General features: G+C 41.7%; 1 protein-coding gene across 5 annotated transcripts in view; it reads right to left on the bottom strand.

Moving 5' to 3' along the window:
• Window positions 1-1114: 1114 nt before the first annotated feature.
• Window positions 1115-26849, bottom strand: part of LRRK2 (leucine rich repeat kinase 2) — a 376481-nt gene continuing 350746 nt past the window's right edge. For 3 of the 5 annotated variants that reach the window (XM_040343612.1, XM_040343607.1, XM_040343609.1), the window contains 7 exons: window positions 25943-26015; window positions 22763-22947; window positions 13366-13518; window positions 13075-13280; window positions 7305-7364; window positions 7040-7170; window positions 1698-1772 (listed from right to left, as the gene is read on the bottom strand). In XM_040343612.1, the coding sequence (XP_040199546.1) occupies window positions 7046-7170; window positions 7305-7364; window positions 13075-13280; window positions 13366-13518; window positions 22763-22947; window positions 25943-26015 (802 nt within the window). In that variant the 3' untranslated portion in view covers window positions 1698-1772; window positions 7040-7045. Of the gene's footprint in view, window positions 1773-7039; window positions 7171-7304; window positions 7365-13074; window positions 13281-13365; window positions 13519-22762; window positions 22948-25942; window positions 26016-26849 lie in introns of all 5 variants that reach the window. The other 2 variants (XM_040343608.1, XM_040343610.1) reach the window with 2 other exon arrangements.

The raw sequence follows: 26849 nt of genomic DNA on the forward strand, positions 1-26849 counted from the left end.
GAAGCAGCACCTCTTCATCAGAGCAGCTGTGGAAAATACATAATCACTGGAATATATGACACAGCTTCAGCGATATTCAAATCATATAATAGTCAATGGAAAGTGCAGTTGTATCTTAAATGCAAAAGTACAAAACTTAACTCCTATGAAATAAAATGAACAAAGGCAGGGTTTACGATCTTTATTCAAAAAAAAAAAGTGTAAATATATTAAAGCATATCTTATTTGAGATTTTCTCCAAAGATCTTAATTTTCAAAACTTTTAGGCTGGGTTCAGTGTCACACAGTGGCTCACAGCAGGAGTCTGATGCATCTCCATTCACTATTTCAGCCCGAATTTTGGGCTGAATTCTGACCTGAAACGGACTAAACGATGCACAGGGCTCCTGTGCAATTCGCACTGGAGCCGCTTTGGAGATGTGTGAACCGGCTCCATAGAGAGCTGGTCACAATCTCCTGCTATGCGAATTGGATCCAATTCGTAATAGTGTGAACCCAGCCTTACTGGAATTTCCATATATAAAGAAAATAAATGAAATAAGTAAATGGCATTAGTATGTCATACATAATAAAAAGAAAAATGTACACAGTATAACGTCCGTATAAAATTAAGCTGGCCTCAAACAAAAAAAAAATCTGTACATATGTACAAGTACATATACAGTTCTTTTTTTAAAAGAAAAAAAATGTAGTCAGCGGGTCGTATGCTTAAAGGAGAAGTCCAGCCTGAGCTTTTTTGGCTGGGCTTCTCCTAAGGGTCACAGGAGTGCAATTCGTTTTGCCCTCCTGTGACCCGTTTTCAGCGTTGAGCGGTCTGAAGTCCACTCTCCGTTAATGTTACTGCCATCAGTCGGAGCAGCGCGTCATCACGACTTCCCAAGTCGGGATCCGCCAGCTGTCCTGATTGATGGCAGTCTCAGCGAGCCGCTGAGACAGCCTCTCCCCGCCCTTCCACGGCTCAGCGCTCCAATGAGCGTGGAGAAGCAGAGAGGAAAGAGGCTGACTGACAGTCAGCCTCTTTCCTCTCAGGGATCTGTGAGAACCAAGCCAACTGCGATGTTCGGTGGCTTGGTTCTCAGTGCACAGACGGCGGGGGACAGATGGAGCATCGGTCTGATGCTCCATCCACCGAGGTAAGTATAAAACTAAAAGAAAAAAAACATACTTCTCCTTTAACACATCCACAAGCATTAATGTTTCCGCATATGAGATTAGTTTACAAAGGTTCCCTTTAATTTTTGGGAACGCCCATTAAGGATCAAAATAAATAAAATACCAATATATATATATATATATATAGCAAATGCATAATGTGTGATTTGTATTATCTATGCATCCAAATTGCACTGAAAACAATCAAATATTGGCTACTTTGCATAAATTCATTAGGGAAACAAGCGATTTGTCATGTGACTTTGGACATCAAAGTTACAAGACAAAATGGCACAGCATTCTTTTCAATTCCACCTGTTCAAATCAGTGCTACTTAATGTCGCAGCAACTTTGGAAAGGTGCGACTTTTGATGTGACTGATTTAAAGAATGTAAAGTCATGCAACTTTGGAGAAGCACTAATGCGAAAGGAGTCCCAATTAGTTTAAAATTGCATGCATCGTAATTTTTTTTAGTACATCAATTTTCTTCAAAGATATCAATGAGTGAGTTTGGTTTCCACATCTGTTCTGCAATCTGTGTTTCTTCATGTTGCAATGATCCTTATGTTTATAAAGATGATACAGAAAACCAAATAAACAGAGCAATGAGCAGAATTTACTGTGTTAAAAAAAAAAGAGAGATAAAGCCAGTTAGTTTACTTGCATAGCATAAACCAATATGCAGGTGAAAAAAAATTATAACGCTTAAAACATTTCAAGGTAACAAATGCTATTTTCATACATGAACACTTGATTTACTCACATTTACATATAAATATTATATGTGAATAATACACAATAGAGTGTAACGTATATGCTCAGTTTTGGATAAAGTGGGAAAGGGTTAGAACACCTCTTGGCTTTTTACTGCTATCTGGGACTCCATAAGGGCTCATTCACACTTTCGCCAGCCCTTGCCATCCTTCTGAAATGTGATGGATAAGGTTTTAGAGGGTGTTCGACATGTGGCTGGGAGGTGATATCTTGCTTCCTACCTTTCTGCACTACCATGCAGGAACTGCTGTGATGGCTCATATTCAGTGACAATACTGCCTGCTGAATGCAACAGGGGGTATCAGTCTTGAAGCAAAGTACTGGGCTGCACCATGTGTGCAGCCCCATATGGCTGTCTTTACAAGTTACGGGGGTGGTAAAATTGCAGCTCAGCTGCCTATTTTTGCGGCTCCTGAGCATAGGTGTGCGCTCTAAAGCTCAAACACACATGCATGTGTGTGTCTAGATATATATGACCCCGCTACATTGATCTCCCTGCCAGCACAGTGAAAGAGAAGAGCGTAAACACTTCTCGTATGGCAGAGCCAGTAAGAGGGAGATCTTTCCCATGTTCCTGCTGTTACACAGAGCAATAATACTAATGTGCATGGGGTGATTAGGGTGTGCCTGGACACCCCTGGCACAACCTGTGAGCACGCCTATGCTCCTGAGTGTGAACTAGGTATTGGAGATTTTACCTCACTTTCAGCATGTTGAAACCATATTCATTAGGACAAAAAAGTAACAGTAATACAAGCCACAGTCAAATACATACGTTTTAGTAGAATTAGGAAGTTTAGGCCCACTGTTAATTTTTTATTGCCATCTGTGATCCTGTTGCCAGTTCTCCCTCACATCTTAGTGAAACTGCTGTTACTGTGATTCTGCTACAGAGCACTAAACAGCAGTAAAAATATGACTTTTTAGTATGTTAGTAATATAAGAGTTAAAATTGCCACAGCCACAAAGTAGAACATCGCAGCTGCAGCATGTGTACAGACCCAACTGGCTCTAATGTTGGAATTTAGGTGGGCAGCTGCCGATTTTAACTGCCCCACAGCCACTCATATAAAAAAGAGCCCTGATAGTCCGTGGATGGGAGAACTGTCCTTGAAAATCCAACAGTTGGCTTCAGCTATGTTCTGCGTGGGACAGTGCCCCCCGAAGTCTCCATTGTTGAGTATCAATTATCTTCCATTCAAATAGGAGTTTGCCATATTTCAAGTTGTCAGTAAAAAAAAATGCAAACCTAAGTGCCAGTTCACACCACATGCAGTCCAGTGCATTTTTAATCTGCATTAAAAATGCATGGACAGTAGTTACCATTGGGTCCAATGACCCTAGTTCACACCAGCGCAGTGTGTTTCAGTGCAGTCAACAAAAGGACAACATGCTACATTTTTTCTGCATGGAACGCATCTGGAACGTGGAAACATACATCGTAAACACAGGGGAATGTGTTTTTTTTGTTGCCTGTAATTTCTGTGGGTTAGTCGTCAGCTGCTGGCGTCCTAACAACCAGTAACTCACCCCTGCTGTCAGCATTAGGAAGCCATCGGTTGGCGGCTCCTAACACCCAACAGAATATGCAAGCAAAAACGCACCAAAAACGCATGTACTTTTTTTTTGGTGCTACTCTTGAGGGGGCACAAAAACCAACATGAAACTTTGGCACAAAAAATTAGACAAAAAAATGCACTGGAACGCATTGAAAACACAAAAACATGCATTTATAAACACATCTAGATTTCAAAAGCATGGTGTAAACAGCCCTGAAAAAAGTTGTGGGGGGTTCGCAACCTTGCTAACATAAGAGGGGTTTCTGAAGCCATAGAAGTGCATATCTGCAATGAGAGATCCTCTATGGCATATCCCACTCCTAACTATTGTAATGAGAATTGGTGTGTACTGTTCAGGGCCTGCTGGGAAGGAAGGAATACTGTAAAAAAGGATGTACAGAGTCGTTACTCACTCCTATTCATTTTGATCCAGGTCAGCAGCTAAAATTATTTTCTTATACTGTTCCTGCTGTCTCCTGATCCTTCTATTCCTGCTTCACTGCCTTTGTGTGAAGATCTATGCACCTCCAACCCTTCTGATGCCCTCGTTTTCCCCATCTGTGCTGCTGATATCTACTAATCTGTGCCCCCACCTCTCCTGCTGCTTCTAGATCTTCCACCAAAGCTTGGTATACACTAGTAGAATATTTTCAGTCAACATTTTTAGCTGTAAGAATGCTCCAATAACATTCTTCTAATAAAATTAGTGGGGTCAAATTGATGTTAATTTTCAATCACAGTAAAGAGAAAATTCGAAGGAGCAGGATGGAAAATGTTTCCGAATGTACGACTTTCTAAACAGTGTATGTGGTTTTTGTTTGGTAAAATAAATTTATTCCAAAATTGAATGCTAAAATCTAACAAAATCTTGAACTGCTTTCAATTGGCATTGGAATGCTCTGATATTTTTTGTATGAATTTTTGTACGCATACAGGTGACTAGTCCTTAGAATATATGTCCGACTGAAACATTGGACTGGATTTTCCAATAAGAGATGCCGAGTTGCTGAGATAACTCGTTAAATTTGTGTACATTTTACCAGGAGCTATTGATTTCTGTCATATTAGTGGAGACTGCCATTGCCAATTTCACCTTTTGAGAATTAGATTTTAGAACCGATATAGCCCTACCCTGAAGAAGGAAATTGTCTTCTGAAACATGATGAGATACGCTTGAGGATTACAGCAAAACTGACCAAGCTACATGACCGTTGGCAGTTTTTTGGGTGTACCTTTGATGAGCAGGTTATATGTAGTGTTGCTCACGAATATTCGTATTGCGAATATTCGGCTCGAATATGGCATATTCGAGTATTCGCGATATATTTCGAATTTTGCGGTGAATATTCGCTATTCCGAATATTCGCATTTTTTCAATTTTATTTTTAAAACAGATCACATCCTATCGACGTCTAAAAGCATTGCTGGTATGATTAGAGACCCTGGGCCGAGTAGCTAAGCTGAGGCGATCCTTTTATGTTGCCGAATATAAAAAAAAATAAATTGCGAAATTTCGCTAATGCGAATGCGAAAATGATTGCGAATTTTCGATAACTGTGGTAGGAGAACTCTGATTGTCTCTGATGCAAAAGGGGGGGGGCTTTGTGTATGTTTCTGTTATGAATATTTGTATGTTTGATATTTTTTTTTGTAAGAAGGAAAAAATTGCGCATACCTTAAAAAAGGGGAGAATACAGCAGCAACTCAAAAATGTTATACAACATAAATTAATACAAGACAGAAAATGGAGTCGCTCTACAAGAATAAAAAATATGTCTAGTGACAAGACATGTGGGCAAATTATAAAATAAGCAAGCGCAAATAACTTGTGAAATACACAGTGAAACAAATATATAAAGAAATATAGCCCCAATAATAGAAAAATAATCTTTCATAAAAATGTCTTTGATATGTGAAGTGAAAAAAAGTCCAAAGCATGCAGCATGAACGTGTTCAATCTTCAAGGTGTTTGATTGACAAACGGCTGTGACAGATGGATAGAGTAAAGAATCACCACCAATGCAAAACACTTTTTATTTTCTATTGTAAAATATCACGAATATTCTGAGCCAATCAGAGTGCTCCTTCTGCATTTGTCGAAATTTCGCAATTATTTTGTATTGTAAAATATCACGAATATTCTGAGCCAATCAGAGTGCTCCTTCCGAAATTTTGCCATCAATATCGCATTTGCATTTTGCGAAATTTCGATACAATATCACGAATATTCGGAGCCAATCAGAGTGCAAAATATCACGAATATTCTGAGCCAGAGTGCTCCTTCCGCTGTTGTCGAAATTTCGCAATTATTTTCGCATTCGCAATAGCGAAATTTCACAAAAATTTAATTTCGATAAAATATCACGAATATTCGAATTTAGCGAATATTTCTCGAATATTCGGCTATATATTCGTGATATATCGCGAAATCGAATATGGCGTATTCTGCTCAACACTAGTTATATGCAATATTGTATGGTACCATGTTCTATATTTAGGATTTGTCCCATGCAAAATGATGACATTGTTGTGGGTCTTTTTGTAATAAAAATTGGCATTTTTTATATGCTATGTATCCGTGATTCTGCCTAAAAAGTCCCATTGGGGGGGGGGGGTTCTTTTTAGTTTTGTATACAATTGCAGAATGCTGGTACTGGGTCTGTGACTTAATGAACTGAAGTCAGATAAGCAGGCATTCAGCACCACTATATTATATGTAAAGTACAGAAAGCATAGTGTTAAAGTGATTGTAAAGGCTCGTTTTTTCTTTTTTTTAAACAAACATGTCAATACTTACCTCCACTGTGCAGCTCGTTTTGCACAGAGTGGCCCCGAACATCCCCTTCTGGGGTCCCTCCCCACATCAGATGACCCCCTAGGAGAAGAGCTCTCCCGGGTTACCTTGCAGGCGTGGTCCCGAGTCCAGCATTTGCGTCTATAGACACGGATGCCGGACTTGGCCCGGCCCACCAGGTCATTGAATTTGATTGACAGTAGCGGGAGCTATTGACTAAGCTGCTATCAATCTATCGAATAAAGATTAGGGACCCTGTGGAGAGTGACACAGTACGTCCCTGCTGAGGGAAATATGGGGCCCACGTAGGGCGGCGGTCACTGCAAGGTGTTTTTTTCACCTTAATGCATAGGAGGCATCAAGTTGAAAAAACATGAGGGTTTACAACCCCTTTAATTAACATACATACTGCCTCTAGTCCAAAAGAAAATGCTTTCATACAGACCAGTGACTTTAAAAAAATGAGAATTATGATGAATGGGACATATTTCCAAAATGTAAGCTAGTTGAAAGTTCATAGCCCCAATAAAGTTGTCTAGTCCAATAGCACGAATGAAAGGATTTTGCAGATCTCAACAGCTTGAAATGGCTAATACAGAACAAATCTGCAAGAAAATAGCTCTCAGGAGGAACACTGAAAACAGCAAGCCACTAGATTTCTCTCATAAAAGGGATCTACAATTTGTTAGGTTGTTTGTTCACTATAACACAAATGGCATCAGTACATCACATAAAGATTTACTGCATATATTAACTTACCTCCAATTACAAGTCTAGAGACGACCCCCGTGCTTTTTCTGCCAGCTCTTGTCTAATTTCATTGTGTTTCTTAAGGTGTTGAACCTCGTGTGGGAGGTTTGTATCCCATACAGAAAGAAAAGATTGTATTTCTACAGCAAAATATAAGAAGACAAAAGCTTTATTGCTAAATCCATATTAATGATTAATGAAAATACTGTATACACATTTTAAAAGTTTTTTTTATATACATATAACAATATACACACACCAACACACAAAATACCTTTTTGTGGTGTGCAGCGGCATCCCAAAATTAGTACAACATTTTTAACACTTCCTTTATCTGGAAAAGATGAAAAGATACAAATCACTGTTAAGAGGATTCAGAGACACACTAAAGACTGCAATTTAACAGCAGATATGGCTGCATGACTGGAGTAAAAGATAACTGAATTTATATCAGAGTTACATAGTTGGTAAGGTTGAATAAACACACCACTCCATCCAGTTCAACCTGTGTGGGTGTGTGTATGTATGTGTTTATGCCACTACAATTTCCCATATCTTGCATCCACGCAAATGCACATCTAAAAGTGTTTTCAATTATTGACACCCCCCACTGACACCACCAGCTGTGGGACATCCTTACTGTTCTGACAGTAAAGAATCCCTTACACAGTTTAAGGATAAACCACATCCCATCCAGTTTCATTGAATGGCCAGTTGTCTTCTTTAGCAACCTGAGACTGAATAGCTTTCTCCCTATGCTAGAGTTAAAGCGGAGTTCCATCCAAAAATGGTACTTCCGCTTTAAGTGCTGGTGACCCCCTGACATGCCCCATTTGGCATGTCATTGTTTTTTTTTTGGGGGGGGGGTACCCAATTTTTATAGGCACCCAGCTCCCATTATCTCCCCTGGCACCAGAAGTTCACCTTAACCCCCTACCTGCATTCTTCTCGGACACGACACAGGTCCCAGAAAATTGCCTGGCCATTTACATTGCGCGCATGCCTGGCTGTTAAGCCGCAGCAGGGCGCCCACAGTTCGAATGCCAGCACCGCAGAGAGGATGGGGAGCGGAGCGAGGCTTCCTGCGCCCACCTTGCTGGACCGTGGAACAGGTGAGTGTCCGATTATTAAAAGTCAGCAGCTACACTTTTTGCAGCTGCTGACTTTTAAATGGGTGGAACTCCACTTTAACTTTGTACACTACTGTTGCAATCTAGAATCCTGGTGCCCAAAAAACTTCTGTATTTTACAACAGACAAAATAAGCGGTCATACAAAAATCACAAGTTTCAAAGTAGTGTTTATTAAATCGGTTGTAACCTTGTAAGAAAAAAAAAAAAGCTTCCGTTCCCTTAAAGCATGAAAAATATAGCACTTCTGCAGTGTCATTTATTACATTCTATGTTGTAAAATATCTGGTTGATCCTGTGTGTTACTGTGTCCCCCTAGGTGTACTGACCATGGTAATCATGACTGCTGATCCCGCTGTGTGCTAGAAGTCTCTCCTCTTCCCTCCCTGCCAGTCATTTGTGTGTGTGAGTGCCGATCTCCTTCCTGCCCAACCCCTCCTGATGCTTTGTATACAGTAAGCATTCTGCTTTAGAATTTTTTTCTAACTCACCATACTAGAACTGTTTTTTATAATATTTTGTAATGTGCGTTTGCACGAGAAACTCCACATGCTCTGGGAAAAATTACTTCAGAGACCAGAACGAACTGTCAGAACAAGTGCAATATAATTATATGGAGATGACCATGGCACTAAGAGCAGATGCTGACCCTAAAACATTCCATCGCCTGACCAGTTAGTCAGGTTCCCATCCCCATTTAAACTATGAAAGCTGTATTTGTGGCCATAGTCTCTGAGTCCGGCCGTCGTATCTATGCGCCCGATTCATAGAATCAGTTACGCATAGATATCCCTAAGATCGGACAGGTGTAAGTGTCTTACACCGTCGTATCTTAGGCTGCAATTTCAGGCTGGCCGCTAGGTGGCTCTTCCGTTTGTTTACGCAAGGAATATGCAAATTACTATTTACGTTGATTCAGAAACGAACGACTGCCCGGTGCTTTTTTTTTACGTCGTTTCCTTTCGGCTTTTTCCGGCGTAAAGTTACCCCTGCTATATGAGGGGTATGTGCGGCGTATCCTATGTTAAGTATAGCCGTCGTTTCCGCGCCGCGTTTGCGTAAGTCGTTCGCGAATACGGCTGGACATAATTTACGTTCACGTCGAAAGCAATGACGTTTTGCGGCGGATTTTCGAGCATACGCACTGGGATGTTTTCACGAACGGCGCATGCGCCGTTAAAAAAAAACCTTAAAAAACACGGGGTCAAGGCAAATTTAAACAACACACACCCCCAACATCCCCATTTGAATTACGCGGCCTTACACCGCAACACATACGTTACGCCGCCGTAAATAAGGGCGCAAGTTCTTTCTGAATACAGAACTTGCGCCCAAAGTTACAGCGGCGTAACGTATCTAAGATATGTTACGCCGGCCGGATAGATACGCTCAGGCATCTGAATCCGGCCCTGTATTTGTACAGATTGTCACTTGGAGCACAGCACTTTATATATTAGACTTTATTTATCCATCTTTTTTCTGGATACTTATGTGCACTGTTGGACTTTTTTATGCTATTTATATTTTCAGTGCACCTTGTAGTCTATGCAATTATGTAGCGATTATCACACAATTTTTCCATGCAATTTTGCACATGGGATGTACACTTTAACACTATGTATGGTAGCGAGTCACTATTCACTAGAGCGCAACACCACATATTGAATTTTTTTATATATACTTATTGTTGGTACGGATTGACCAATCCAGTGTCTGCTGCAATAGTGTTCCATTTCTTTATCATTATCCTGGTAGCGCGGGAATACTCTTCTTATTTATGATTGTAGTGATGATCACTAGATATTATTTGGATCACCTTTGTATATGTACTATACCTTAAGTGCTCTTTTTACTTTGCAGACTGAAAGGCATTGCAAAACAGCAACCCAAATAAACACCTTTAAAATCTCCACACCAAGGCGACAGAAAAGGGTTCATAGTGTAAAAATAGCAGTTCCATATAATAGAAACACAGAGATTAAAAAATAAAACAACATTTTGTAATAACTATAATTTAACTCTTTTGCTGCCAGAGACACATTTACATTTTATGGTCTGGGGATTTCATAAAGCCCCCAAAGCATTACATATTTTCTGATACTAGACACAGAAGGGGAAAAAAAAGTGGTAGTTCTGACGTTTTATGTCACACAATATTAGTGCAACCATTTAGGAGATTTAAAACTTCAGTAAATAATACACTAAAGTAAATTTTAGGGCACACAAACACAATAAGTCACTATCACTTTTTTTTATTTTATGTAAACGATGATTGCGCTGAGTATATCGATACCCAACATGTCAAGCGTTGCGTGCGGCCAGGAAATGGCTACATACTTCAGTACCCTACACTTTAAACATCACTACAGGTCATCACTTTAGAGTTAACTGTGAATAATGGACTTGGAACTATTAAGCTTGATCCAGTGTGCATGGCGATGTGTAACACAATCAATTGTTTTTGCATGTAGGGGACCCTGACGCATGCATTTAGAATTGTATGTTCATGAGGGCTCAAAAATCTTTCTGGGAGAATCTTAAATGTTTGGGTGTGTTTGGGGATACTGACAGTACACAGGAGTTTGTGGAAGCGATCTAGCAGCTGCACAGCCGCCAAAACACAGTCAAATTGTCAGAATTACACCTACTCCCGGCTGCAGTAAAACCCCCAGAAGCCACCGCTTACAGTGGCTGTAAAAGGGTTTACTGCCCTTCACAAGTGATGAAGGTAAGTGTTTACTATTCCTTCACAAGGGATGAAAGGAGAAAGAATGACACTGACTGTACCTGTGCTCACTACAATTCATTACTGAAAGAACTACTGTGGCAAGCTACGGAAAGGAGTATCCACCATAGGACTGCAAGGCTTACCATTCATTGCATGGTGAGCAGTGTAGCAGCCCAAGAGCATCTAAGAATAGACATATTAGGTGAGGTGCAGCATAGGGAACATTGTATGTCTCTTCTGAATAAAAAAACGGCTTGTTGACAAAGATGTATTAAGTGGAGTTCCAGGAGGCTGAATGTTAGATTTGTTCGTATTGATGGTGAAAACCCCACGTGTGGCAAGACATATCTGTATGAACTTTTGAAGTTCTTTTAAATAAAAGTGGGCAGGAAAGCCCTGAAAACTATTTCTAGCATTAAGTAAACTCACTGTTTTGGAATTACCACTGAGCTAAGAAACAAACAAAAAAACATGTCACAGTACATATCAGCGTTGATAGGTGGCAGCAGGATACAGATTCAGGCTGGATTCTGTGGAGTCAGTGTGGGGCATAGAAACAGAAGTACTTAGTTATGACATTGCGCAGAGGCCATACCAGACCACACATTTTAAATGCTGCCATAGCCTTTTTTAGCACCCTCAAGGGAAAAACACATTCTGGTAGTGTCCTGACTGCCCAATGCCTCCAGAACCCAGGGCACACTGCAAGGGGGTAGTGTCAGAGCTCCACCTTACACAGCTGCACTCACCAGTGGACCCTGTGGGGCCATTTTATCACCTTCAGAAATCAGAACAAAACGGAGGCTTGGAGAAGCTGTCTTTTTGGGCAGTGTCCAGTCACTTGAAGCTGTATATTAACTCTGCTGTGTCCTGTGACGCCCCCCCCCCCCTTCTGCCTTCTGGGAGACACACAGGTCCCAGAAGAAGACAGCAGGGACCATTCATAAAGTGCAGTGCAACTCGTGCATGTGTAGTATGAAACAGGCTGCGAAGACGTAAGGCCTCAATTCCTGTTTCCCTTAGTAAGGATGCCGACGCCTGCACCCGGAGCCGAGGGGGCAGGTAGGCTTCGGGTGCCGACATTGCAGGCTCTATGGCATGGGTATGGGCGCTCAACCTGTGGCCCTCCAGCTGTTGAAGAACTACAAACCCCATGAGGAATTGCAAGGCTGACAGGTACAAGCATGACTCCGAAAGGCAGAGGCATGATGGGACTTGTAGTTCTGCAACAGCTGGAGGGCCAAAGGTTGAGCACCTATGCTCTATGGACAGGTAAGTGTCCATATATTAAAAGTCAGCAGCTACAGTAAAAACAAATTTTACCCAGGCAGAACTCTGCTTTAAGAAATAATTTGTTTCCATTGTCTAGGAAAGCAAATGGGGCACAAAACTGTTTGCAGGTACCTTCCCAGCTTATTGTTTTGAATTTAAAATACTGTATCAACTGTAATTAGCACCCCACCACTGATACCCTGGGACCTCGGCTTTGGAACGCTCTACCCAAGACCATCCGCATGGAAGAAAACCATCGGCTTTTAGGAAAAAACTAAAGACAAAAAGCACCTTAAGGCAATTTAGTTCGCATTTGTAGTGCTATACAAGTTACTCACTCACTCAGCTGTACATTAAAAATCCTTGCATTCCCAAAGTCTGATGATACAAAATCAGCAGATCACTGGTGCCATGCAGGTCTCCTGCAGATCTGTCTGTATAAATGTATCTGTGTGCCCGGAAATCTTGGGCAAGCAGATACACTGACAGGAAGTATCAATGAATACTATTCAATAATTCAATACTATTCATTGAGAACTTCAAGCCAACAGCCGCAAAGGATGTCGGGGCTATAGTTCATGGCAGTGTGGGCGGAGCCCCGCATTACTACCCTGATTTCAACAAATGATGGCTAGTGCAGGGAACTTCTCTGCTGTCATTGGGGGGGGGGGGAGCAGAGGCTGCAACATAGGGAACATTGTATGTCTCTACTGAATCAAACACCTGCTTGTTCACAAAGATTTATTGAGCGAAGTTCCACTGTAAAAAGGTAAAAGGTACAACAGTAGCTTTAGCAAAACAGCTGGAAATTCAGGTTCTGTTAGTTCAGTTATGTATTCAAATCTAATATATACATTCTAAGTGGACTGAACCAAAAAGCTGCCAAACAAGAAAATGTATTACGTTTTTCTTTACCTAGCTGGGCGGGAATCATGGATCGGATAGAGTCACAGAAACTAGAAATGATTTTTAGTGGGCGCCGTGTTGACAAGTCAATGAGAAGAATGTGTCCTCCTCCAGTCCCCACCCACAGAGCAGTATTCTTCTGCAGAAATAAAGCTTTTACTCGTGCAGTGTAAGAATCTTCCTTCTTCAGTTTTCTCTGTTTTACAATTTCCTCTCTATAACACAGGAAAACATTTTATTAAAAAAAATAAAATACTCAAAGCTAAAGAACACAAATAATAGTAAAAATATAGCCTTTACTTGAGAAAAAGAGCGCAGTCTAGTACTCCAGATAGTTTTTCTGACTTCTTATCCCAAATTTCCACATGAGGACTGTATTTTTTTGCTACATAGATGTATTTGTCAATTGCAAAAGAAGTTATGTTTGAGTCATTTAAGGATCCATTAGAAAATCTAGGGGGGGGGGGGAAAAACAACATTTTGATGTAAATGGAACATTATGACAATAGGTACAATGTTATTTTTTCATTTTCTTGTCCCTATAGGGTTTGGAAGTGAAATCCGAAAGGGTCATTTTGTTTAAAATTAGTATCGATTACAAATTGTTGCTAAAATACTTAGTATTTTATTTATTTTAATAGTACTTTACAGAAGTCATATACATTCACATCAGTTTAGTGAGGCTGACAATGTTTTCAAATAACGCTCCGCACAATGCTATTCACCTTACACGCTCCTAGAAATCCATGATAAAGCCCCTTTCTTGTTGGGCCCAAAATTTTTTTTGCCTTTTCCCCCCAGCAGTGGCAGCTTCTCTACCTACAGTTGCTCAAAAGTTTGCATAGCCTTGGAGAATTGCTAATATATTATACAGTGTGTACCATTTTTAAAGAAAACACAAGTGAGCAGGAAAAACACATCTTTTATTTCTTGGGAGATGCATATTTACCTGTAGGACATAATAGAATGGCACAATCCTAAAACAAAACATGGCCACAAGTAAACAAATAAAATGGCCCCTGTTCAAAAGTCTGCATACCCTAGTTCTTAATACTGTACTGTATATTGCCCTATTTGGCATCAATGACAGCATGCAGTATTTTTAATAGTTGTCTATGTGGCTCCTAATTCTCACAGGCCGTATAGCTGTCCATTTGTCTTGTCAAAATGCCTCCAGGTCATGCAAAGTCTTTGGTCATCTTGCAAGAACTGCACGTTTGAGATCTCCCCAGAGTGGCTCAATGGAAACTGTGATGGCTACTCCAGAACCTACACATTTTTCTGCTGTAACCACTGGAGGGTCAACTGGGCATTGTGCTTAGGATCATTATTGTGCTGGAATGTCAAAGAGCGTCCCATGCGCAGCCTTGAGAGGTCACACCCCCCCCCCCCCAAAACATCAGTGAGCCACCACAGTGCTTTACAATAGAGATGGTAATCTAGTTGCTATAGGCTAGTGATCGTGAACCTAGGCACCCCAGATGTTTTGGAACTACATTTCCTATGATGCTCATGCACTCTGCAGCATAATGGATTATCATGTAGAATGCAGCTCCACAACATCTGGGGTGCCAAGGTACGCCATCACTGCTATAGGCCCTTGTTGACGCCTCTCCAAACGTAGTGCTTATGGTTGTGACCTTAAAGCTCTATTTTGTTCTCATTACCCCAGATTACAGAGAGACAGAATCTGTGAGGTGTGCAAGGTGTTGTGGGTCATATTGTAACCAAGCTTTTTTGTGGCATTGCCACAGTAAAAGGCTAATTCTGTCAGTTTGACCATGTGGCTCATTTTTGTTCAAGTATCGGATTGTGTTCCTTGAAACAATCACACCATAATTTTCCAGAGCAGCCTGTATTTCTCCTTAGGTTACCTGTGGGTTGTTATTTGTATCCCAAACAATTCTTCTGGCAGTTGTGGCTGCAATCTTCTTTGGTCTACCTGACCTTTGCTTGGTATCAAGATATCCCCAAATGTTTCTACTTCTTAATAAGTGAACAGTACTGACTGGTATATTCAAAGTTTTGGATATCTTCTTATATCCTTTTCCATCTTTATAAAGTTCTATTACCTTGTTATGCAGGTCTTTGGACAGTCCTTTATGCTTCCCATGGTTCAGTATCTAGCCTGCTCATTGCATCCTCGTGGGAGCCAAACTCATTGACTAGTTATACACAGACACTATTTACAAAGCCACAGATGTGAGTAATTAACCTTGATTCGCCATTTTAAACTGTGTGTCACCGGTGTGTCTGTTCCAAGACCAAACATTCCAGGGTATGCAAACTTTTGATCATGATTATAAAAGGGGCCAAACAACTAATAAATGGCTTCATATGATCACTATCCTTAAATAAAAGACAGTTGTTTGGTATGATCAGTCATATTGCCAATATGGGCCAATGTATTGCCCATATTTAAAAAGGGAACAAAGTCTTTACTAAGTAACTATAGACCTGTTAGTTTAACTTCTATAGTTGGGAAGATACTGGAACGTTTAATAAAAGACCACGTGGATGAGTTCTTGCTGGAAAAAAACTATTTAAGCAACAGACAGCATGGATTCATGAAAGACCGAAGTTGTCAGACAAACCTGATTTCCTTTTATGAAGAGGTAAGTAAAACCTTGGACAGAGGCGTGGCTGTGGACGTGGTATACTTGAATTTTGCAAAAGCCTGCGATACAGTTCCCCCACACACGGCTCATGTGTAAGGTAAGGTCTACAGGATTGGAAATATTAGTTTGTAAATGGATAGAAAACTGTCTAAAAGACAGAATTCAGAGAGTAGTGGTTAATGATTCTTACTCTGAATGGTCTAAGGCAGGGGTCTCCAAAGTACGGCCCGCAGCTAGAGTCTTTAGACTCGTGCATGGACGGTCTTTGAGCAAAAGCATTGTGGGGTTGCAAAACCTGTGATGCATACTCAGCAGCCCCTGGCAGTATGCAGCACAGGACCCACAACCACTCCCCGCGCTCTGCCTCGACCAATCCCAGCGCTCGCTCGGGCCTCGACCAATCCCGGCGCTCGCTCGGGCCTCGACCAATCCCGGCGCTTGGCCTCAACCAATGAAGTGTAACAGCAGTGCGGGAGCCAAAATGGGGAAGTGCAGAAGGTCTGCACTTGAGGCACAGTGCACAGCGGTAAAGTACGGAGAGACTGATGAGAAGGGAACAAATGTGCAGAATGGGGATGAATTGGCTATGTTGGGGGCACAGTTGTTAGTGTGGGGGGGGGGTGGAGTTGATTGCTCTGAAGGGGACACAGTTGTGGAAGGGTATGGCAGTGAGGGGGACACAGTTGTGGGGGGTTATGGCACTGAATGGGACACAATTTGGGGGAGTTTGACACTGAAGGGACAAAGCTGTGGGTGAGTGGTTATGTCACTGAAGGGGACACAGTTGTAGGGGGTTTGATGGCTGTGATGGGGACACAGGGGGATCTGATGCTCTGAGGGTGACACAAATGTGCAGAGGGGCTCTGATGGAGACATCAGTTGGCAGGGATCCTCTGATGAGTGATGGAGACACAAATGTGTGGGGAGACTCTGATGGGGACACCGATTTAATGCACAATGGAAGTTTAACTACATTTAGCTGCAGGAGTAGGACACAGGTGCACCATCTAGCCCCGCTTCCAGAAGCCTGGTACATTTTATTCTATTCCGCTGCTGCGAATTTAATAATAAATCTTTTTTTTCTCGGCCCCCTTGTATGTGTAAAATTTACGATGTGGCCCTCGAAATGAAAAGTTTGGAGACACCTGGTCTTAGGTTATCAGTGGTGTACCCAAATGTTCAGTGTTGGGACCCTTACTTTTTAATATATTTATAAATGATAATGGACCCGAGATCAAAAGTAAGATTTCTGTCTTTGCAGATGACACCAAGCTATGCAGTGGAATAACGTCCTTACAGGATGTCACCAATTTACAAGCTGACCTCAATGCTCTGTCTAATTGGCCGACTATGTGGCAGATGAGGTTTAATGTTGATAAATGTAAAGTTATGCACTTGGGGGCTAAGAATATGCATGCATCATACATACTAGGGGGAGTACAACTGAGGGGATCTGTAGTGGAGGAGGATCCTCTTGCATTAAGAGAGTCCTTTCTTGCATTAAGAGAGGTATGGACTCCAGAGAGAGAGAGAGATAATTTTGCCCCTGTACAAATTAGTAAGACCTCATCTGGAATATGCAGTTCAGTTTTGGGCCCCAGTTCTCAAAAAGGATATCGGAGAACTGGAGAAAGTGCAGAGAAGGGCAACCAAACTGATAAGAGGCATGGAGGAGCTCAGCTATGAGGAAAGACTAGAAGAACTAAATTCACTCTTGAGAAGATGAGATTAGGGGGGATATGATCAACATGTACAAATGTATAAGGAGTCCATATAGTGAACTTGGTGTTGAGTTATTCACTTTACGGTCAACACTGAGGACAAGGGGGCACTCTTTACGTCTAGATACCCAATACGGAAAGGTTTCTTCACAGTTAGAGCTGTGAAAATGTGGAACAGACTCCCTCCAGACGTGGTTCTGGCCAGCTCAGTAGATTGCTTTAAGAAAGGTCTGGATTCTTTCCTAAATGTACATAATATAACCGAGTACTAAGATTTGTAGGTAAAGTTGATCCAGGGTAAATGCGATTGCCTCTCGGGGAATCAAGAAGGAATGTTTTCCCCTGCTGTAGCAAATTGGATCATGCTCTGCTGGTTTTTTTTGCCTTCCTCTGGATCAACTGTGGGTATGGAGTTGGGTGTATGGGATTGTATTGTGTTTTTTATTTTGCTTGTTTATTTTTTTTGTGGTTGAACTGGATGGACTTGTGTCTTTTTTCAACCTGACTAACTATGTAACTATATATTTTCAATATCGCCAACATTTCACCATTTCTGCCAGGGAATGCAAATGTTTCAGCACAACTGTCTCTGATCTCCAGCACTGTCCCTTACAGTCACATCTAGCAATGTGATTGCATTTCTCTGGGTATCAGTCAACCCACTTTATATGAGTTCAGAGCTCACAGGAAAATGCTGCACGGAGCTGTGCACATCTTTACATGATGATATGCCACTACTTGCTGTGGTACTGGCGTAATTAGAGGGTGAAGAGGATGTGTGACCTCACTAGACCCAGAATAAGACACCTAGAAAAAAAAGTTTCATACATTTTCTTTTTGTCATGGATACAGGGGAGGGCCAATGGGCAGGTGAGGAACAGAGGTGTGCTTTAATACTCAATTATGCAAAAGTGTATGAAGGTATACAGTATAGTAGTGTGCAGAGGTTTATGTGTATTCTTACTTGAATCTTTGGGATTTTTTCCCGGTCTGTGTAGTAATCTAGTGTGAAACTTTGCCTCTGTGCATGAACTTCCTGCAATAAAGACCAGTCACTGTTGCTCTCTCCTATTGTGCTGGATGTCTGGTCTCTCTGTAGTTTTCTGCTGACAGCCTAGAGTGTGATGGGGTGTGCTGGGCATATCCTATTGCTCTGCAATCGTCACAGGGTATTTGCAGGACAGTATACTGTCACTGCTACATTGCAAAGGTGCAAACAAATTGGATTTATATATTTTGTGGCTATTAAGAAATGTATTTCAATAAAAGCTTTTGTGCAGCTCCACCAACCCTCTCCCTCCTCATAAGCTCAAAAGACAGCAGTGGGAGCCAGTGGTTGGCAGGCCTATATAAATCGGTGCGAGCCACGCACACGGCATTACAGCGGGAGGAAGCGACGTGTCAACATCGAAGAAGAAGAGAAGAAGGCAGAAGGCGACAGAAGCCCGGGCACCCCCCGCCGAAAACGTCGAAGGAGAAGCCTGGTAGGGGGGCCGCTGTAAAAGAGCTAAAGAAGAAAGCACCCCCCCGGCGGAAGAGAACCAGACGGCGGTGAAGACTGACACATCCCCCCCCTGAAGACGTTGAAGAAGCCTGGGAGGGGGCCGCTGTAAAAGAGCTAAAGAAGAAAGCGCCCCCCCGGCAGAAGAGAACCAGACGGCGGTGAAGACCTGCACACACCCCCCCAGAAGACATCGAAGAAGCAGCCCCCCTCGTAAAAGAGCTAAAGAAGAGAGGGGGGGCACCGGAGCGGACTAATAAATTACTTTAACCCCATACTCATTCACCCAGAGTGGGGGGCCGGCATCTGGGGGCCCCCTTATTAAAAGGGGCTCCCGGATTCCGATAAGCTCCCCTCTCGCAGACCCTGACAACCAACGGCCAGGGTTGTCGGGAAGAGGCCCTGTCCTCATCAACATGGGGACAGGTGCTTTGGGGTGGGGGGCCACAGGGCGCCCCCCTGCCCCAAAGCACCTACCCCCCCATGTGGAGGGCATGCGGCCTGGCACAATTAAGGAGGGGGGGCGCTCGCTCGTCCCCACACCTTTCCTGACCGGCCAGGCTGCTGCTCGGATACAGGTCTGGTATGGATTTTGGGGGGTGTGTCCTTAAAATCCATAGCAGATCCACGGGCCTGGTATGCTCCTGTAGGGGGAACCCATGCCGTTTTTTTATTTGAAATTTGGCGTGGAGTTCCCCATCAAGATTCATACCAAACGCAGCTGACACAGTGCACTGCGATTCCCTGCGGTTATGTGCCGATAGCTGGACGCATTGAGATCTATTTTTTCTATCCGCACAAAACCGCACAGGTAACCGTAGTGTGTGAAGGATGTCATAGGAAAGCATTGTGTGCTTCTAGCTGCGGTAAAATCCGCAGCTAAAAGCACCATTCTATCCGTCCGTGTGAAAGGGGCCTTAGTCTGTAGGGTTCAATATTGAGTTGGCCCACCCTTTGCATCTATAAAAGATTCAACTCTTCTGGGAATGCCAATACTTTTGGTAATATAGTGTGGATAGATAGATGATAGATGGATCTATCCATCCACACAATAAATTATATATATATATATATATACACACACACACACACACACACACACACACACACACACACGTATCTCACAAAAGTTAGTACACCCGTCGTATGTTTGTAAATATTTTATTATATTTTTTCATGTGACAACACTGAAGAAATTACACTTTGCTACAATGTAAACTAGTGATTGTACAGCTTGTATAACAGTGTAAATTTCTAAATCCCTGCAAATTTCACCATGGACAACCAAATTCAATGCAAAATTGTTTATATCTTAATTCTTCAACAGCCATTGTTTCTGTATATAATTAATACAATAAGGCTTGGTGGTAATGCCCTTTTACTGCTTAATGCATTTACAGCGTTAGTTTGACAGACAATTTACACTGTTATACAAGCTGTACACTCACTACTTTACATTGTAGCAAAGTGTCATTTCTTCAGTGTTGTCACAGTGTACTGTGTTTATTATATATATATATATATACACACACACACACACACACAGTGAGGGAAAAGAGTTTTGATCCGCTGCTGATTTTGTACGTTTGCCCACTGACAGAGATGATCAGTCTATAATTTTAATGGTAGGTGTATTTTAACAATGAGAGACAGAACAACAAAAACCCAAATAAAGCATTTCAAAAAAGTTATAAATTGATTTGCATTTTAATGAGTTAAAGAAGTATTTGACACCTTTGCAAAACATGACTTAGTAGTACTTGGTGGCAAAACCCTTGCTGGCAATCACAGAGATTTTGTCCCACTACTCTTTGCAGATCCTCTCCAAATCATTAAGGTTTCAAAGCTGATGTTTAGTCACTCGAACCTTCAGCATCCTCCATGTATTTTTTATGGGATTAAGGTCTGGAGACTACCTAGACCTTAAGCTCCAAGACCTAAATGTGCATATTCTGAAGCCACTCATTTGTTGCCTTGGCCGTGTGTTTATGGGTCATTGCCATGCTGGAATACCCATCCACAAACCATTTTCAATGCCCAGGCTAAAGGCAGGAGGTTCTCACCCAAGATTTAACAGTACATGGCCCCATCCATCGTCGCTTTGAAGCAGTGAAGTTGTCCTGTCCTCTTAGCAGAAAAACAGCCCCAAACCATGTTTCCACCTCCATGTTTGATGGTGGGGATGGTGATCTTGGGGTCATAGGCAGCATTCCTCATCCTCCAAACATGGTGATTTGAGTTGAAACCAAAGAGCTAAAATTTGGTCTCATTCTGACCACAACACTTTCACCCAGTACTCCTCTGAATCATTCAGCTGTTCATTAGCAAACTTCAGACAGGCCTGTACATGTGCTTTCTTGAGCAGGGGGACCTTGTGGGTGCTGCAGGATTTCAGTCCTTTACGATGTAGTGTGTTAACAATTGTTTTCTTGGTGACTATGGTCCCAGCTGCCTTGAGATCAATGACAAGATTCTCCCATGTAGTTCCGGGCTGATGCCTCACCATTCTCATAATCATTGAAACGCTACAAGGTGAGATCTTGCATGGAGCCCCAGACTGAGGGAGATTGAGTTAGTGTTTCTTCCATGTGTGAATCATCGCACCAACAGTTGTCACCCTCTCACCAAGCTGCTTGGTAATGGTCTTGTAGCCCATTCCAGCCTTGTGTAGGTCTACAATCTTGTCACTGACAATCCTTGAACAGCTCTTTGGTCTTGGCCCTGGTGGAAAGATTGAAATCTGATTGCTTCTGTGGACAGGAGACTTTTATATAGGTAACAAGCTGAGATTAGGAGCACTCCCTTTAAAAAGATTGCTCCTAATTTCAGCTCATTATGTGTATAGAAGACACCTAGGAGCCATTCATTTTGCAGAGTGATAGGGGATCAAATACTTATTTCACTCAAAATGTAAATCAATTTATAAAACTTCTTTAAATGTATTTTTATGGATATTTTTGTTAACTCTCGCCGTTAAAATACACCTACCATTACAATTATACACCTATCATTTCTTTGTCAGTGGGCAAAATTAGCAGGGGATCAAATATTTTTTCCCCTCACTGTGTGTGTGTGTGTGTATATATATATATATATATATATATATAATTTTTACTCTAAAATTACTCTAAGCACCTCCTTTGTTTTAAATATATTTTGAACATAGACATTGTTTCAGTTCCTTTATAAATGTTCCTTCCCTATCACAGTCACCCAAACACACAGACAAAACCACAAAAGCGTGATGGCAAATGAAACACTGCTTTCTACCAAGACTCTGATGCCTCGTACACAATCTATTTTCCCGGCGGACAAAAGTCCTCCGGGAAAACCGAGAACCTGCTTGGTTGCTTTTCCTGTGTACACACGGACGGTTTTCCAATAGGAAAACTGCCATGACAGCTTTGGTTGGAAAACTGCAGAACAAAAAAACGCAGAGAATCGCGGCGGGAAAAAAGAGAACAATTTCTAATTTTTTTGCTCGCAGTTTTCCTATCGTGAAAACTGCAGTGGAGCATACACACAGCTGGTTTACCCGACCAAAAGCAAACATGGCAGTTGTCCCGTCAGGAAAACCGATCGTGTGTATGAGGCATTACACAAGGATCCAAGCTATATAAAACAGTAATACATACAATTATTATCAGGACTACCATAACCTGTAACACACTTTGTTACCAAATGCAGGGATTTACGAGCATGAAACTTTGTGCCAAACATACAATTATAGCTTTATAATGTCATACTTTCATTTGCTACAGTCCTAGAACAACTTCTAACAAAGCACAGTTTTCTGCTGGTCATTCAAAAGCACATGAATGGAAGATAAAAGTTAGGAAAGCTTCATGCAAACTTACAATGCAGCAGTTTTTGTTTCAATAGTCTTTTGAATAGTAAAATCACAGGAAAGAGACAAGATCTTTGTTCCACAGATCCCCCAGACAGCAGTCTTTTCAGATGAATATGTAGATTCACATAGGCACATCACTGGAGTGCTGATATCTCCAACATTAAGTACCTTCACGGGACTCACATCTTGACACTAAAAAGAAAATGAACAAAACATTAAAAAATGTATAATGTGTATAAAAAATAACTTTTTTTTCCCCCATTTCTTTTTTTTTTTTTTTTTTTTAAATATAGTAGGGTCCAGGTTTCTTTTTATTGTGTGTGTTGCTTGGGGATACTGTATGTCCCTTCACAGCCTGTCCTAAAGACCCAACTGCAACTGAGTGTAAACCACCCTAAAATTCAGAGAAATTCCCATCTTAGCCAGTTGTCACAGATCAATAGTATCCATTGAATTAAGCTCCACCCTACCACAGTGACAACTTCAAGTTTATTTACTTTCACTGGTATAACCACTCCTACCAACATTCTTCAATTTCGAAGCAAAGCAGTACCAAAAACATGATGAACAAGGACATGATGTGCCTTATGGGACTACAAGCAAAGGATTTTATGATGAGGAAACAAATCCTGTTTTCTTCACATCCATTTACGGATAAGGAAAGCCCTAAATTGTTAGGATGACCAAAGCCTCCCAACTTCAGGCTCGGCAACACAGCCAACTGTTAACTGGTCCAATAAAACAAAAGGAACTGGGAACTGCCTGCAACTTCTGCAGCTGCCTAAAGGGCCTTACATCCAAAGCTGGCACCAGAAGAGGTTGCAACATCCACCGGTAAAACTTTTAAATCATATGAACTGAAGACCAGGAGGCAGCCTTCCACTTCTGGGAAACAGAAGCCTGTGATGGAAAAGCACAAGAGGCACTTGCATCCCCATATGAGCGAGTCTTAATTTGAAAGGGGAGACCTGATGTTTGCCATAACTAACCCTGTCTGTACCACCCAGTCTCTTCTTATTAGCGGGGTCCCTAAATTCAGGAGAGCCAATCTATATAAATACATAACATAATAAAATCATATAATGCAGTTCAGCATAAATAAAATAAAGATAACATAGAAAGCGGTAGTGGTAGCTAAAGTTAAATTTATTTATGCTGAACTGTATTATATGATTTTATTATGTTATGTATTTTTATAGATTGGCTCTCCTGAAGAAGTGGTATGACTACTTGGGCTGTCCCAAAGCATTGACCATGAGGGGAGGCCAACACAGAAACAAGACCAGCATGCTCAAAAATCTAAAACAGAATGCGGAAACACCACCACAAAGCTTTTGCTCAAAACTGGTGTTTGCCTATGCATAAATGATCTACCACAGTGTTTCTCAACTCCAGTCCTCAAGGCGCACCAACAGGTCATGTTTTCAGGCTTTCCATTACTTTGCACAGGTGATTTGATCAGTTTCACTGCCTTGGTAATTACCACAACCATTTCATCTGAGGGAAATCCTGAAAACATGACCTGTTGGGGCGCCTCGAGGACTGGAGTTGAGAAACACTGATCTACCTAATAAAACTTAGTAAACATGTTAAGAAAACACTAGTAAGGAGCCTTACAAACTTGAAAAGAAGAAGCGCTGACACTCCTGGTGTAATGGGTCTTGAGTCAGGAAAGGAGAAACCTTGCCCTTAAAAATCACAGGTCTGAGAAAAGAGCTGACAAATCAATTTAAGATATTTCAACGCCAGACTGCAGAAAAGCCAAATTACTCCTCACAAGATACTTTTTATTTACGTCCCAATACTTGCTGTGCCTGGAGTAGGAAAATGCAGAGCTGCTCCTGCAACAACCGTGGAGCAGAGCTGGAGACAAAAGAGGCACTGCGCAGCTGCATTCAGAGCAATATGACAGTATTCCATGCTGTGCCCACTCAGAGGTTAAAATGCACTTGTACTGTAAAATGCTAGACGTACATGAGAATGTTCCTACTGTGTGGGGTCCCATAGTACTTTTCCACCACTGTATGGAGCCTCAAGCACGGTCCAGACAAAAAAGATCCAAAGCCATTCCAGTACAATGACAATTCACAGGGAACACTTAGGGGAATCTGCCATATAGTTCCACAATTAGAGGCACCTGCACCCATCACAGCGTCCCGCAGGGTCTTCAGGGACTTTCCTCCAGATTGCTGCCCTGGACTTTTAGAGAACCATGCCAATAAGGATATTGGGTACACTCACTGTATGCCCAAGATTGCAAGGTCCAACACCAATTGGAAGACATTACAGGCCCTATCCGTACTTGCATGTTGTCCGGTTATGGTCGATACTGCCAGCATGCCAAGAGGGACTTGACCCCACATACAAGAGTGTGAATGGCCTGTAACATCTGCAGGTTTGTGCTGAATCCTGCAGACAGGATACTTCAGCACACAGTGTACCCGTTGACTTTACTGGCAGGGTGCTATACAGGTCAAGGCAGTAATCCCCCTGGAGAGGAGTGGTGTCCCTTATGGCCCACCTCTACCCCATCAAGATTGTAATAACAGGAGTTATGAGAACAGAGCCCATGAAACATATCAAGGAGACACACAGGCACATACAGGCATCAGCACAAAATGAAGGCTTAGTGGAGCTAGTAGAGGTTATGCCTGTGTGGGGATTCCAGGTCACTTCCAAGGACTTTTTCAAAAAAGTGAAGAGATCTCTTTCAGCTACAAGACGACTAATCCTGATTCAAAAGAAAAAGTTCCTACAAAAAAAAGTAGAATAAGTCTTAAATCAGCGGACCCAAGACAATGGGGTTCAATTACTAAAACTGCAGAGTGCAAAATCTGGTGCAGCTCTGCATGGTAACCAATCAGCTTCCAGGTTTTATTGTCAAATGTTAATTGAACAAGCTGAAGCTAGAAGCGGATTGGCTACAATGCACAGCTGCACCAGATTTTGCACTTTCCAGTTTTAGTAAATCAACCCCTATGCGTCTAATCCCCTAGGACACAAGCAAAAAACAAAACAAATACAGCTGGTAGTAAGAGGGGTTGCCTAGATTTTTTTTTGTCTGCTAGTGCCCAATCCTCCTGAATGCGATGGTATAATCAGAAGATTGAAGAACGTCTTGCGTGAACCTCAATGGACAGAAAGGAAATAGTTTTGTTCAGTGCATAAAAATATTTAGTTACTTTACCTTCACTGCAGCGTCATCAAACACTGTGATAAGGCCATTTGCTGTACCAACAAACAGAAAGTATTTTTTCTGGCTATAAAAAAAAAAGGAAGGAAAATCAATGCTCTAGCCAACACACACACACAAAAAGCCCCCATTTTTTTATTAAGGAAATGTGATATCTGTTTTGTGCTGTAGAGCCTCACAAAGGTTTAAGGGCAATTCAACCTGGTGACTGATGGGGACTGAAAAATGTTTTAACATTATTATGGTGTTCCTGTAACATCTCTTAAAGGGGTTGTAAAGGGAAACATACATGGAATAAGATAAAAAGCAGGGGTAAGTGATGTTAAGGTATGGACGTTGGAAACGTCGGAACAGCGTCATATTTTACGTTGTTTGCGTAAGTCGTACGTGAATGGGGCTGGGCGTAAGTTACGTTCATGTCTAAAGCATTGAGCCGACGTATCTTAGGGAGTATTTGCAGCGTGATTCTGAGCATGCGCCGTTCGATCGGCCATGCATTTACATGGGGTCACGGATAATTTAAATACAACACGCCCACTGCCTTGCTTATTTGAATTAGGCGGGCTTACGCCGGCCCATTTACGCTACGCCAACGTAACTTTGGGAGCAAGTGCTTTGTGAATACTGTACTTGCCTCTCAATGTTACGTCGGCGTAGCGCATATGAGATGCGCTACGCCCGCTCAAAGATACGACAATGTATCTGAATCACGGCCAATAGCTGTTCAGAAGAATATACGCACAAATAGTTTCACTTACACAACAAGTAAATGGTACATACTAAAATATGTAGCAATTTATGGTGTACACATTTTTACCAACAAATTTACCAATGCAGTTGCAACATTTACAATGACAAGTATTGTTTTTTTACTGCATATTATATGATTATACAAGATTAT

This window comes from Rana temporaria, chromosome 3 (genome assembly GCF_905171775.1).
Source record: "Rana temporaria chromosome 3, aRanTem1.1, whole genome shotgun sequence".
Classification (NCBI taxonomy): domain Eukaryota; kingdom Metazoa; phylum Chordata; class Amphibia; order Anura; family Ranidae; genus Rana; species Rana temporaria.